At 44.1% G+C, this 15,983-nt stretch overlaps 1 protein-coding gene across 5 annotated transcripts; it reads right to left on the bottom strand.

Moving 5' to 3' along the window:
- Positions 1-466: 466 nt before the first annotated feature.
- LOC120029479 lies at positions 467-14,967 on the bottom strand. Of its 5 annotated transcripts, none has more exons than XM_038974719.1 (5): positions 13,770-14,967; positions 13,022-13,631; positions 10,010-10,098; positions 9,346-9,511; positions 467-1,193 (listed from the first exon to the last, which is right to left on the bottom strand). In XM_038974719.1, the coding sequence occupies exons 1-5, from the start codon at positions 14,646-14,648 to the stop codon at positions 1,075-1,077; spliced, it is 1,863 nt and encodes a 620-aa protein (XP_038830647.1). In that variant the 5' UTR covers positions 14,649-14,967; the 3' UTR covers positions 467-1,074. The 5 variants fall into 5 exon arrangements, with proteins under 5 accessions (XP_038830647.1, XP_038830646.1, XP_038830645.1 ...); XM_038974718.1 differs by having other exon boundaries at positions 13,022-14,417; positions 14,487-14,963; XM_038974717.1 differs by having other exon boundaries at positions 13,022-14,431; positions 14,501-14,963.
- Positions 14,968-15,983: the final 1,016 nt, after the last annotated feature.

Here is a 15,983-nt window from a genome sequence, read left to right as displayed (position 1 = left end):
TGACATAATGTTGAATCATCAGCATACATAGACACACATGCTGAACTTAAAACTCGTGGCAGGTCATTTAGTCTTGGTTTCTGTATAACACTTTGTGACATCCGTTGATGTAAAAAGGGCTTTATAAATACATTTGATTGATTAGTAAAAAAAAAAAATGAAAAGAGTAGTGGGCCTAGAGAGCTGCCCTGCGGTACACCACACTTTACATGTTTGACATTAGAGACGCTTCCATTAAAGAAAACCCTTTGTATTCTATTAGATAGATCGCTCTGAATCCATGATATGGCAGAGGTTGAAAAGCCATAGGACATACGTTTTTTCAATAATTAGACATGGTCAATAATATCAAAGGCTGCACTGAAATCTAACAATACAGCTCCACACAATTTTCTTGTTATACATTTTTTTATTTTCTTTCAATCAATCATCAGTCATTTGTGTCAATGCAGTACTGTACATGTTGAGTGCCCTTCTCTATAAGCATGCTGAAAGTCTGTTGTTAATTTGTTTACAGAGAAATAGCATTGTATTTGGTCAATCACCATTTAAAAAATAAAAAATTGTTTGCTAAGAGTCGGCAGCAAGCTTATTGGTCAGCTGTTAGAACCAGTAAATGGTGCTTTACCATTCTTGGGTGGCGGAATTACTTTGGCTTCCCTCCAGTTCTGAGGACAATTATTTTTCTCCAGACTCAGATGAAAGATATGACAAATAGGAGTGGCTATATAGTGTGAATCCATGTTGACTTGAAGTTCAACTGAATCAAGTGAGTGCTTGTCCTTTCTTTATCCTTCCTTTTGATACAAGTGACTGATGGCTTCTTACACCTTTTCTATTGATGATTCTTGCAAGAGGATATTGTCCTATGTACATGCATGTCCTCTACAGCTAGTCCCTCTCTTCCCAGGTTGGTCTTGTGTTGTGTTGGGTAGTGTCCCAGGTTGGTGTTGTGTTGGGTAGTGTCCCAGGTTGGTGTTGTGTTGTGTTGGGTAGTGTCCCAGGTTGGTGTTGTGTTGGGTAGTGTCCCAGGTTGGTCTAGTGCTGTGTAGTGTAGTGTCCCAGCCTGGTCCTCTACAGCTCGTCCCTCTCCTCTCCATCACAGTGACATGCTTCCCTCTGGCTGTTCATGAAGGATCTGCATCCCAGCGTCCACACTGTGTTGTACAGAGCATCTGCTACAGACTCACAGGCTGGGAGGATGGGAGAGAAAGAGACAGGGTTAGGGTTGAGAGAGAGAGAGAGAGAGAGAGAGAGAGAGAGAGAGAGAGAGAGAGAGAGAGAGAGAGAGAGAGAGAGGAGAGAGCTCCTGAGTTCATCTGCAAAAAAAATGAATTATAGTTGGATAAATGTAGATAAACTTGGATTATTTTCGCAAGGATTTATACAGGGTACTACCCTCTACATTAAAACCTTCACATCAAAATTCCTAAAAACCTTTTGGACTAAATTACCTGAATGGATTCTTACTTCCAAGGAATATAAAGAAAAAACTTCATAGGAGGAGAGAGAGGAACACATGGAACAGATAACAGCAGTGAAGGAGGAGAGAGAGGAACACATGGAACAGATAACAGCAGTGAAGGAGGAGAGAGAGGAACACATGGAACAGCTAACAGCAGTGAAGGAGGAGGGAGAGGGACACATGGAACAGCTAACAGCACTGAAGGAGGAGAGAGAGGAACACATGGCACAGCTAACAGCAGTGAAGGAGGAGAGAGAGGGACACATGGCACAGCTAACAGCAGTGAAGGAGGAGAGAGAGGAACACATGGAACAGCTAACAGCAGTGAAGGAGGAGAGAGAGGAACACATGGCAGAGCTAACAGCAGTGAAGGAGGAGAGAGAGGAACACATGGAACAGCTAACAGCAGTGAAGGAGGAGAGAGAGGAACACATGGCAGAGCTAACAGCAGTGAAGGAGGAGAGAGAGGAACACATGGAACAGCTAACAGCAGTGAAGGAGGAGGGAGAGGAACACATGGAACAGCTAACAGCACTGAAGGAGGAGAGAGAGGAACACATGGAACAGCTAACAGCAGTGAAGGAGGAGGGAGAGGAACACATGGAACAGCTAACAGCAGTGAAGGAGGAGAGAGAGGAACACATGGAACAGCTAACAGCAGTGAAGGAGGAGGGAGAGGAACACATGGAACAGCTAACAGCAGTGAAGGAGGAGAGAGAGGAACACATGGAACAGCTAACAGCAGTGAAGGAGGAGAGAGAGGAACACATGGAACAGCTAACAGCAGTGAAGGAGGAGAGAGAGGAACACATGGAACAGCTAACAGCACTGAAGGAGGAGAGAGAGGAACACATGGAACAGCTAACAGCAGTGAAGGAGGAGGGAGAGGAACACATGGAACAGCTAACAGCAGTGAAGGAGGAGAGAGAGGAACACATGGAACAGCTAACAGCAGTGAAGGAGGAGGGAGAGGAACACATGGAACAGCTAACAGCAGTGAAGGAGGAGAGAGAGGAACACATGGAACAGCTAACAGCAGTGAAGGAGGAGAGAGAGGGACACATGGAACAGCTAACAGCAGTGAAGGAGGAGGGAGAGGAACACATGGAACAGCTAACAGCAGTGAAGGAGGAGGGAGAGGAACACATGGAACAGCTAACAGCAGTGAAGGAGGAGAGAGAGGAACACATGGAACAGCTAACAGCAGTGAAGGAGGAGAGAGAGGAACACATGGAACAGCTAACAGCAGTGAAGGAGAGGAGAGAGAGGAACACATGGCACAGCTAACAGCAGTGAAGGAGGAGAGAGAGGAACACATGGAACAGCTAACAGCAGTGAAGGAGGAGAGAGAGGAACACATGGAACAGCTAACAGCACTGAAGGAGGAGAGAGAGGAACACATGGAACAGCTAACAGCAGTGAAGGAGGAGAGAGAGGAACACATGGCACAGCTAACAGCACTGAAGGAGGAGAGAGAGGAACACATGGAACAGCTAACAGCAGTGAAGGAGGAGAGAGAGGAACACATGGCACAGCTAACAGCAGTGAAGGAGGAGGGAGAGGAACACATGGAACAGCTAACAGCACTGAAGGAGGAGGGAGAGGAACACATGGCACAGCTAACAGCAGTGAAGGTGGAGAGAGAGAGGAACACATGGAACAGATAACAGCAGTGAAGGAGGAGGGAAAGGAACACATGGAACAGCTAACAGCAGTGAAGGAGGAGAGAGAGGGACACATGGAACAGCTAACAGCAGTGAAGGAGGAGAGAGAGGAACACATGGAACAGCTAACAGCAGTGAAGGAGGAGAGAGAGGGACACATGGAACAGCTAACAGCAGTGAAGGAGGAGAGAGAGGAACACATGGAACAGCTAACAGCAGTGAAGGAGGAGAGAGAGGAACACATGGAACAGCTAACAGCAGTGAAGGAGGAGAGAGAGGAACACATGGAACAGCTAACAGCAGTGAAGGAGGAGAGAGAGGGACACATGGAACAGCTAACAGCAGTGAAGGAGGAGAGGAACACATGGAACAGCTAACAGCAGTGAAGGAGGAGAGAGAGGAACACATGGAACAGCTAACAGCACTGAAGGAGGAGGGAGAGGAACACATGGAACAGCTAACAGCAGTGAAGGAGGAGAGAGAGGGACACATGGAACAGCTAACAGCAGTGAAGGAGGAGAGAGGAACACATGGAACAGCTAACAGCAGTGAAGGAGGAGGGAGAGGAACACATGGAACAGCTAACAGCAGTGAAGGAGGAGAGAGAGGAACACATGGAACAGCTAACAGCAGTGAAGGAGGAGAGAGAGGAACACATGGAACAGCTAACAGCAGTGAAGGAGGAGAGAGAGGAACACATGGAACAGCTAACAGCAGTGAAGGAGGAGGACAGAAAGCTGAGGTGTGACAGAGAGCAGGACACTCCCCCAGAGAAGCCAGCAGAACAGCCCACCTCAGACCCAGACCACAACCTCAACACCACAATGGGACAGACAACACAGGACCCACCAACCCAACAGACCCCACCCCCTCCTAACAGACCCCACCCCCTCCCAACAGACCCCACCCCCTCCCAACAGACCCCACCCCCTCCTAACAGTCCCTCTGTCAGCTCCCCCGATAGCCCTCCTGACAACCCTCCCACATCCACTGAGGACACACAAGCCAGAGATTGTGCTCCTCATTGACTCAAATGGAAAATACAATCAAGAGAATAAACAAAACACAAAGTGGCTAAACTCTGGTGCCCAAACAGTAGGCATGTCCTGGAGCTGTTGTCAGAGGACAAACACTAGGCATGTCCTGGAGCTGTTGTCAGAGGACAAACACTAGGCATGTCCTGGAGCTGTTGTCAGAGGACAAACACTAGGCATGTCCTGGAGTTGTTGTCAGAGGACAAACACTAGGCATGTCCTGGAGCTGTTGTCAGAGGACAAACACTAGGCATGTCCTGGAGCTGTTGTCAGAGGACAAACACTAGGCATGTCCTGGAGCTGTTGTCAGAGGACAAACACTAGGCATGTCCTGGAGCTGTTGTCAGAGGACAAACACTAGACATGTCCTGGAGCTGTTGTCAGAGGACAAACACTAGTCATGTCCTGGAGCTGTTGTCAGAGGACAAACACTAGTCATGTCCTGGAGCTGTTGTCAGAGGACAGACTAGGGACCCCATCATAATTCACACGGGAACAAACGACCTGAGGGCCCCGCAGGAAAGGCTGGCCACAACACTCAAAGGAGTGATTGAAAAAGCTTCTTACTTTCTCCAACGCACAATCGGTTATCTCCACCCTGCTACCACGAAAAGACTATCATCCTCCCACCATACAGCGTGTGAATCCAAGCATTTCCCAGGACTGTGCCTCAAAACCTAATGTCTACCTGGCCCACCACTCCACCCTGGACATGAGCAGCCTTTACCCTGACTAGAAATTAGTAAGGAAATAATCTCAACAGAGAAAAATGGCCACCTATATCTGTATCCCCCAGAATCCCCATACTTTAACGATGACAGCTTCTCCATCCTTGACCAGGAGATCAACCATATTCAGGCCCAGGGACATGTACTAGTCTGTGGCGACCTAAATTCCAGAACCGGACAAGAACCTGACACCCTCAGCACACAGGGGGACAAACACCTACCTGGAGGTGACAGCATTCCCTCCCCCATATGCCCCCCTGACACAACTATGACAACATAACCAACAAAAACAGGTCACAACTCCTGCAGCTCTTTCCCACGCTGGGTCTGTACATAGCCAATGGTAGGCTTCGAGGAGACTCCTACGGTAGGTACACCTATAGCTCATCTCTTGGCAGTAGCACTGTAGACTACTTTATCACTGACCTCAACCCAGAGTCTCTCAGAGCGTTCACAGTCAGCCCACTGACACCCCTATCAGATCACAGCAAAATCACAGTCTACCTGAACAGAGCAATACTCAGTCATGAAGCATCAAATCCTCAGTAACTTGGCAGTAGAAAGCCTAACAGTATATTTGACCTTTCAGCTTCCCTTTCAAATCTAAAAATGACAACCGAAAAAAATGAACAACAATGATAAATGGTTTGATGAAGAATACAAACACCTAAGAAAGAAATTGAGAAACCTGTTCAACCAACAACATAGAGACCCAGAAAACCTGAGTCTACACCTTCACTATGGTGAATCACTAAAACAATACAGAAATACACTACGGGAAAAGAAGGAACAGCACGTCAGATATCAGCTCTATGTAATAGATTCTAAAGCCACTGCTGGGAAAATGAACAAACAAACAACAACACGAAGAGTTATCTATCCAAAATGGAGATAAACCACTTCTCTAATCTTTTTGGCTCTATAACAAAAAAAACTGTGAAAGCATATACATGATCAAAAATAAATCTTAGAATCAGCTATTAAGGGATAGGCCCCTTTTTTCTCCACTTCCTGTCTGAATGACGTGCCCAAAGTAAACTGCCTGTAGCTCAGGCCCTGAAGCCAGGATATGCATATAATTGGTACCATTGGAACACCATTGAAGTTTGTAGAAATGTTAAAATAATGCAGGAGAATATAACACAATAGATATCGTAGGAGAAAATCCAAAGAAAAACCAACTAGTATTTGTTTTTGAGAGAGACCATCCTCTTAGAAATGAAAGAGAAAGGTCATATTGAAAATTAGCTCCCTGGATGCAATTCCACGGGGTGTCAGCAGTCTATGTTCAAGGTTTCAGGCTTGTAACTTCAACAACGAATAAGAAATATCAGTTTTAGTAGAAGGACACAGTCTTGGAAATTTGTGTTTGCGAGTGCCATGAAGACATTACGCACCTGCTAAAATCGGTTTCCTATTGAACATACTTCTTTCTGATAGAAATATTATAGTTTGATTACATTTTAGAGTATCTGAGGAGTAAATAGAAACATATTTTGACTTGTTGAAACAAAGTTTAAGGGTAGATTTTCGGATTCCTTTCTCTGCAAATTGAAGGAGTGGATAACTCAAATCGATGGCGCCATCTAAACTAACTTTTTGGGATATAAAGAAGGATTTTATCTAACAAAACGACACTACATGTTATAGCTGGGACCCTTTGGATGACAAATCAGAGGAAGTTTTTCAAAAAGTAAGTGAATATTTAATCGTTATATATGAATGTATGTGCCGGTGAAAAAATATTTTGATGTGCGGCTCCTCCTCAAACAATCACATGGCATGTTTTCACTGTAATAGCTACGGTAAATCGGACAGTGCAATTAGATTAACAAAAATGTAAGCTTTCAGCCGATATAAGACACTTATATGTACCTAAATGTTTAAAATCCGTAATATTTATGATTATTTATTTGAATTGCGCGCCCTTCAGTTACACCGGAAGTTGTCCAGCTAGCGGGACACCGATCCTTAAAAAGTTTTTTAAAGACTACCAGAACCCACTGGATTCTCCAATTACATTGAATGAACTACAGGACAAAATACAAACCTTCCAACCCAAAAATACCTGTGCTGTTGATGGTATCCTACAAGAAATGATCCAATACACAGACCACAAATTCCAATTGGCTATACTTAAACTCTTTAACATCGTCCTCAGCTCTGAATAATAACCCCAATCCACAAAAGTGGAATTTGACCCCAATAACTACCGTGGAATATGTGTCAACGGCAATGTTGAGAAAATCCCAACGACTCACAGGCCAGCAGAAAGAGATACAGAGCTGTCATCAAGGCAAAGGGTGGCTACTTTGAAGAATCTAAAATATATTTCTGGTAAATACATGGTTCCATATGTGTTATTTCACAGATTTGATGTCGTCACTATTATTCTACAATGTAGAAAATGGTAAAAATAAAGAAAAACCCTGGAATGAGTAGGTGTGTCCAAACTTTTGACTGGTACTGTATGTATTTAGGAAATATTAAAATACACATGACTTGTCCCAGAATAACAGGTTGACATTGAAATATGGTTGGACATTGTTCATTTAGGAAGTAAACATACATTCCAAATAAATGTCAGTGTACTTTCTGTATTAACTGAATTAAACTGGAATTAAGATCGACCAGGGTGTCTCAGTGAAATAACGTTATACTGTCCTAGTTAGCTACAAAGAGGACAGGAAAGGGGAGAGTGGAGGACAGTTATACTGTCCTAGTTAGCTACAAAGAGGACAGTAAAGGGAAGAGTGGAGGACAGTTTAACTGTCCTAGTTAGCTACAAATAGGACAGTAAATGGGATAGTGGAGTCTGAGCCTACTCCTGTAGTCTCACCGTACAATATTTGTTATGCTTCATTACAAGACATTATAAAGGTTCATACATGCTTATAGCAAGTCAAGAAAGAATAACACCTATGCAGTGCTTAATTTGTAAATCGGGAGGTGCCAGAGCAAAAAGTGAGCGCGAGAGGGGGAGGTGACCTTGGGAGCTCTGAGGTACCAGAACGCATGAAAAATACAAATCACCTTTATAATAAAGCATCGCATGCATTATCGTCACATGCATTATCACCACATGCATTATCGGTGCATGCATTATCGGTGCATGCATTATTGTCGCATGCATTATCGTTGCATGCATTATCGTCACATGCATTATCGTCACATGTATTATCGCCACATGCATTATCGCCGCATGTATTATCGTCACATGCATTATCGCCGCATGCATTATTGTCACGTGTATTATCGCTGCATGCATTATCGTCACATACATTAGCATCGCATGCAGTATCATCTCTGCATTATCATCGCATGCATTATCATCGCATGCATTATCATCACATGTATTATCACCGCATGCATTATCACCACATGCATTATCACCACATGCATTATCACCACATGCATTATCACCACATGCATTATCACCACATGCATTATCGCCACATGCATTATCACCACATGCATTATCACTGCATGCATTATCACCGCATGCATTATCGCCACATGCATTATCACCACATGCATTATCGCCACATGCATTATCGCCACATGCATTATCACCACATGCAATATCACCACATGCATTATCGCCACATGCATTATCATCGCATGCATTATCACCACATGCATTATCACCACATGCATTATCGCCACATGCAATATCACCACATGCATTATCACCACATGCATTATCACCACATGCAATATCACCACATGCATTATCACCACATGCATTATCATCGCATTTGCGGAGTGACATAGCGCAGTAGAGGCACTTACACATGGGGAACATTTTATTAGCCTCGGGTCCGGGAAAAATGTGGCATTTTTATAAACGCATTTCATGCAATTCTACATCATTTTACATGACTGGAGGCTTTGGCAGAATAAATGTAAAAAATACCACACAAATGATCAAAATGACAGGCTACTTTGACAAACTGAGATCCATAAAAACCACCTTGTCTTGATCCATCAATATCCTACCTAGGCCAAGGTGTGTGGTTACACATATTGTAGGCTACGGTATGAGGAGGAAATTATAGTCCTAAAAATAATTATCAGCAGCTCACTCCCCGCCGGCGCGTTCGTGCCAAAATCCTATATCTCACTCTTGTCTTACTTTGTAAAACAATATTTGGAAGTTGATGAAATATTTTGTTGGCCTATAGCAGATTAGACTCTTCTCTTTTCAGCAGAAGCCATTTGGTTTCCAACCTGTGTTTTCCCGCAATTGTATTTGAAATATTGCGAAAAGCCTGTTTTGTCTGCATACTGTTCATTGACAGATTTGCCGCGCGTTCCCGGCCTTGTTATTGGGATACACACAATCCACAGCTAGGCTTTTTTATTTTAAAAAGAAGCTGTGGTAGGATCCGGCTCAAATTAAGCGCTGCACCTACGGTAAAGTGTCACAGAGTATAATTCAGTAGCTATCTCACCTTTGACCTTTGACACAAGCCCCAGGCTCTTCTTCAGGTCAGAGCAAATAGCGTGGAGACACGAGCGGTACTTGGAATCACAGCGGTTTTTGTCGGAGCCACAGGTGTCATAGCAACTGTCCAGCTGGTTACAGCACTGAGTCATGGCTGGGATGCCCATGTCAAACTGTGTTGGGATAATAATACAAATACAGAAAGATATAATAGGTTATTGGATAATATAACATAGGATTTATATACACTCTTACAAAAAAAAGGTGCTTTATAGAACCTAAAGGACTTCAGCTGTCCCAATAGGAGAACCCTTTGAAAAACACTATTTGGTTCCAGGTAGAACCCTTTTGGTTCCAGGTATAACCCTTTTGGTTCCAGGTAAAACCTTTTTGGTTCCAGGTAGAACCCGTTTGGTTCCAGGTAGAACCCGTTTGGTTCCAGGTAGAACCATTTTGGTTCCAGGTAGAACCCTTTTGGTTCCAGGTAGAATAAGGTAGAACCCTTTTGGTTCCAGGTAGAACCCTTTTGGGTTCCATGTAGAACCCTTTCCATAGAGGGATATATATAAGGGCCCTATAAGTATAGTATGAGAAAACAGTCTGCAGTTTAGGTAGTTGGGTATTAGTACAGTATCATATGCTGTCTATAGTTAGTGATAGTTAAAACATACACTATCTGGTACCTGGAATCCTAGGAGGTCGGAGCTGCAACCATTGGGCTCTGGGGTCACATAACCAACGCGATGCACAGGTGTCTTACCTGAGAAGGAAAGGTGAACAACTCTAATTCAGACTCATTCACAGTTAATTACGTAGCTCCACAGATTGATCAATAGGTTGTTATCCATCAGCACAAATTGAACATTCAACACCCGATTGTGAAGTTTATTGACAACAACCGAAACTGGAAGAAAGGTGTTATCTAGAACCTAACATGGGGTTTCTGCCCTTTGAAGAACCCTTTATGGTTCCAGGTAGAATCCCTTTGGGTTGTCCCCTTCCACAGAGGATTCTACTGCACATGGAACCAAAAAGGGTTCTCCTATTTGGACAGCCAAATAACCCTTTTGGAACCCTTATTTCTAAGAGTGTACAGGACCTTTCCACCTATATATAGAACATGCCAGGGAACTCAGTCTCTAGGTTCTGTTACATTCAGGATAACACTCAGTATCTAGGTTCTGTTACATTCAGGATAACACTCAGTATCTAGGTTCTGTTACATTCCTTATATCACTCAGTATCTAGGTTCTGTTACATTCCTTATAACACTCAGTATCTAGGTTCTGTTACATTCCTTATAACACTCAGTATCTAGGTTCTGTTACATTCAGGATAACACTCAGTATCTAGGTTCTGTTACATTCAGGATAACACTCAGTATCTAGGTTCTGATACATTCCTTATAACACTCAGTATCTAGGTTCTGATACATTCCTTATAACACTCAGTATCTAGGTTCTGATACATTCCTTATAACACTCAGTATCTAGGTTCTGTTACATTCCTTATAACACTCAGTATCTAGGTTCTGATACATTCAGGATAACACTCAGTATCTAGGTTCTGATACATTCCTTATAACACTCAGTATCTAGGTTCTGTTACATTCAGGATAACACTCAGTATCTAGGTTCTGTTACATTCCTTATAACACTCAGTATCTAGGTTCTGTTACATTCCTTATAACACTCAGTATCTAGGTTATGTTACATTCCTTATAACACTCAGTATCTAGGTTCTGTTACATTCCTTATAACACTCAGTATCTAGGTTCTGTTACATTCCTTATAACACTCAGTATCTAGGTTCTGTTACATTCCTTATAACACTCAGTATCTAGGTTCTGTTACATTCAGGATAACACTCAGTATCTAGGTTCTGTTACATTCAGGATAACACTCAGTATCTAGGTTCTGTTACATTCCTTATAACACTCAGTATCTAGGTTCTGTTACATTCCTTATAACACTCAGTATCTAGGTTCTGTTACATTCAGGATATCACTCAGTATCTAGGTTCTGTTACATTCCTTATAACACTCAGTATCTAGGTTCTGTTACATTCCTTATAACACTCAGTATCTAGGTTCTGTTACATTCCTTATAACACTCAGTATCTAGGTTCTGTTACATTCAGGATAACACTCAGTATCTAGGTTCTGTTACATTCCTTATATCACTCAGTATCTAGGTTCTGTTACATTCCTTATAACACTCAGTATCTAGGTTCTGTTACATTCCTTATAACACTCAGTATCTAGGTTCTGTTACATTCCTTATAACACTCAGTATCTAGGTTCTGTTACATTCCTTATAACACTCAGTATCTAGGTTCTGATACATTCAGGATAACACTCAGTATCTAGGTTCTGTTACATTCCTTATAACACTCAGTATCTAGGTTCTGTTACATTCCTTATAACACTCAGTATCTAGGTTCTGATACATTCAGGATAACACTCAGTATCTAGGTTCTGTTACATTCCTTATAACACTCAGTATCTAGGTTCTGTTACATTCAGGATAACACTCAGTATCTAGGTTCTGTTACATTCCTTATAACACTCAGTATCTAGGTTCTGTTACATTCCTTATAACACTCAGTATCTAGGTTCTGATACATTCCTTATAACACTCAGTATCTAGGTTCTGATACATTCCTTATAACACTCAGTATCTAGGTTCTGTTACATTCAGGATAACACTCAGTATCTAGGTTCTGTTACATTCCTTATATCACTCAGTATCTAGGTTCTGATACATTCCTTATAACACTCAGTATCTAGGTACTGATACATTCCTTATAACACTCAGTATCTAGGTTCTGTTACATTCCTTATAACACTCAGTATCTAGGTTCTGATACATTCCTTATAACACTCAGTATCTAGGTTCTGTTACATTCAGGATAACACTCAGTATCTAGGTTCTGTTACATTCCTTATAACACTCAGTATCTAGGTTCTGTTACATTCCTTATAACACTCAGTATCTAGGTTCTGTTACATTCAGGATATCACTCAGTATCTAGGTTCTGATACATTCCTTATATCACTCAGTATCTAGGTTCTGATACATTCAGGATAACACTCAGTATCTAGGTTCTGATACATTCAGGATAACACTCAGTCTCTAGGTTCTGTTACATTCAGGATAACACTCAGTATCTAGGTTCTGATACATTCAGGATAACACTCAGTATCTAGGTTCTGTTACATTCCTTATATCACTCAGTATCTAGGTTCTGATACATTCCTTATAACACTCAGTATCTAGGTTCTGATACATTCCTTATAACACTCAGTATCTAGGTTCTGTTACATTCCTTATAACACTCAGTATCTAGGTTCTGTTACGTTCAGGATAACACTCAGTATCTAGGTTCTGTTACGTTGAGAGCTCGATTCAATCTACATCGTGGACGATCAGTGCTATAACTGCATTTCCGTTTAATGTCGTCGCTTTCGCGGAGATGGCATTTACTGTACAGGCTGCATATGCCGGCTCAATCGGAAATTACCTTTACATTTAGAATGCGCTATAGCCCTAAACTTCCGCAAATACGGATTGAATCGAGCCCTAGTTGTCTATAGCCAGGCTTGACATGGCAACAGCATGGAGTCATACTGAGATGTTACTGTAATCACTGATAGACACACACAACCCGGGTCTCATCCTTACCGTATTTGCATTTGTACTGACACAATCCGTTGCGTCCCCCCATCAATTCCACCAGGGAGCCAAAGTATCCATTGGCTGCCTGAAGGCTCTCTCTGATGGAAACCAAGCCCCAGTCAGAGTCCTCTTCCTGGGCTTCGACGACAGGTACCACAGGGCTGACTGGATCCTCCGCTGGAGCTTCTGCTTCTGCCTCTGCTGCCTCTTCAATGTGCTCCGTCGCTTTTTCAAGGGCCTCCTGGTCAGCCAAATCTTTCAAGATGGCGTCCTGAATCTCAGTCTCTTTAATGAGGTCTTCCTCCTCCTGGGCAGACAACTCTTTAACCATGGCTTCTGTTATCCGGGACTCTTTAACAAGGGTCTCCAGATCCATGTAAGCAGGGTCTTCCACCACTGGCATGTCCGCCATGAGGGCCTCTGTGTCTGGGACTTCGTCTGCCATGACAGGGGTGTCTACCAGCGGAGCATCAGCAACAGGGGAGTCCGCAACTGGTTCCTTGGCTACAAATGCCCCAGCTACAACGGTATCTGCAACAGGCTTGTCGGCCACCAGGTCTTCGGCCACTGGGGTGTCTTCTACAGGTTCCTCCAATGCAGGAGTGTCATCAACAACCAGGCTATCTGCCACCCCGGTATCAGCCTCCACCCGGATATCTACAGCAGCAGGAGTATCATCAACAACCAGGCTATCTGCCACCCCGGTATCAGCCTCCACCCGGATATCTACAGCAGCAGGAGTATCATCAACAACCAGGCTATCTGCCACCCCGGTATCAGCCTCCACCCGGATATCTACAGCAGCAGGAGTATCATCAACAACCAGGCTATCTGCCACCCCGGTATCAGCCTCCACGCGGATATCTACAGCAGCAGGAGTGTCATCAACAACCAGGCTATCTGCCACCCCGGTATCAGCCTCCACCCGGATATCTACAGCAGCAGGAGTATCATCAACAACCAGGCTATCTGCCACCCCGGTATCAGCCTCCACCTGGATATCTACAGCAGCAGGAGTATCATCAACAACCAGGCTATCTGCCACCCCGGTATCAGCCTCCACCCGGATATCTACAGCAGCAGGAGTATCATCAACAACCAGGCTATCTGCCACCCCGGTATCAGCCTCCACCCGGATATCTACAGCAGCAGGAGTATCATCAACAACCAGGCTATCTGCCACCCCGGTATCAGCCTCCACCCGGATATCTACAGCAGCAGGAGTATCATCAACAACCAGGCTATCTGCCACCCCGGTATCAGCCTCCACGCGGATATCTACAGCAGCAGGAGTATCATCAACAACCAGGCTATCTGCCACCCCGGTATCAGCCTCCACCCGGATATCTACAGCAGCAGGAGTATCATCAACAACCAGGCTATCTGCCACCCCGGTATCAGCCTCCACGCGGATATCTACAGCAGCAGGAGTATCATCAACAACCAGGCTATCTGCCACCCCGGTATCAGCCTCCACCCGGATATCTACAGCAGCAGCAACGGTGTCATCCTTGAACAAGGTTTCTGCTTCTGGGACTTCCTCTTCAGGAGTGATGTTCCTGACCAGAGAAGCAGACATCCCCCAGGAGAGGCAGAGAGAAAGCAGGAGATAGGCTGAGATGCGAGGCAGCATGGTGGCGAGATAGACAGAGAGAAAGTCACAGCACGGGGGGGGGGGTGGTCTAGACGGGTAGGTCTAAGAGGAAAACATCCACATTTGGTTCCAGGCCAGGCAGACGGAGTCAGAAGCAGAAGGGGGGGGTGGGGGGGGGGTGTTGGTAGGCAGAGAAAGACGTTCACACTCCGCTGGAGGTCTGGGACAGCTGGACAGGAGAGGACCAGGGTGCCTGTTGTTGACAGGTGTGAGAACGAGAGGCACTGAGGATCAATAGACTCAGAGTACTGACTGAGGCTGTGTAAGAGACAGAGAGGACTTTGGCTGCTGACTAGGCCAGGGAGACAGCGAGGCACGGAGTATCGACACCGGGTTCAAAGGTCTGTTGATAAGGAACGGCCTGCCTGGACAGACTGTAGTGGGCTGGAATAGTGGGCTGTCCTGTATGACTGCATAGCCTAGATACCATGGTTTTTCCAGGTCTTTCTGTTCTTTATCTACGGTATATTTTTGCTCAGCAAGTTTGGGATGTGCATAATCACCTTTTTTTGCTAATCGTGTTATCTCCCGTTGAGAGAGAACGTTCGTGCTCACCATAGCTCTTGTCTCTGTTACATCCTATCTTCTCCTCTGCTGGTAACCCCTCGTACCAAGTGCTCACTCCATCTCCTAGAAAATATTTAATTCATCTAATCAGTAATCCCATCACTTAAACTTCATCAGAGGGAACTAATTAAGATGTTTAGATTCATCAGTGCTAAAATCACATTTGTTATAAGGTGATCTCAGATCAGCTGAGCAGCTAATCACAACGTCTTTGAGAACATAGAGGTAGAATGACTAGATTATACACAGAGTGGACAAAACATTAGGAACACCTGCTCTTTCCATGACATAGACTGACCAGGTGAATCCAGGAGAAAGCTATGATCCCTTATTGATGCCACTTGTTAAATCCACTTTAATCAGTGTAGATGAAGGGGAGGAGATGGGTTAAAGAAGGATTTTTAAGCCTTGAGACAATTGAGACATGGATTGTGTATGTGTGCCATTCAGAGGGTGAATGGGCAAGACAACATATTTATGTGCCTTTGAACAGGGTATGGTAGTAGGTGCTAGACGCACCCGGTTTGTGTCAAGAACTGCAACGTTGCTGGGTTTTTTACACTCAACAGTTTCCTGTGTGTATCAAGAATGGTCCACCACCCAAAGGACATCCAGCCACCTTGACACAACTGTGGGACACATTGGAGTCAACATGGACCAGCATCCCTATGGAACGCTTTCGACACGACAAATTGGGACTGTTCTGAGGGCAACTCGGTATCAGGAAGGTGTTTCTAATGTTTGGTA

The sequence above is a fragment of the Salvelinus namaycush genome, chromosome 35 (assembly GCF_016432855.1).
Source record: "Salvelinus namaycush isolate Seneca chromosome 35, SaNama_1.0, whole genome shotgun sequence".
NCBI classification, from domain to species: domain Eukaryota; kingdom Metazoa; phylum Chordata; class Actinopteri; order Salmoniformes; family Salmonidae; genus Salvelinus; species Salvelinus namaycush.
This window is presented reverse-complemented; position numbering and strand designations above follow the sequence as displayed.

Bases quoted from the DNA above. Each gene is read 5' to 3' on its own strand.
- LOC120029479 (XM_038974715.1), bottom strand. From the start codon at position 14,648: ATGCTGCCTCGCATCTCAGCCTATCTCCTGCTTTCTCTCTGCCTCTCC. The intron at 10,099-13,021 runs GTAAGGATGAGA...TTTCCTTCTCAG, and splicing joins TCAGTACAAATGCAAATACG to GTAAGACACCTGTGCATCGC. The intron at 9,512-10,009 runs GTATGTTTTAAC...ATCCCAACACAG, and splicing joins GATTCCAGGTACCAGATAGT to TTTGACATGGGCATCCCAGC.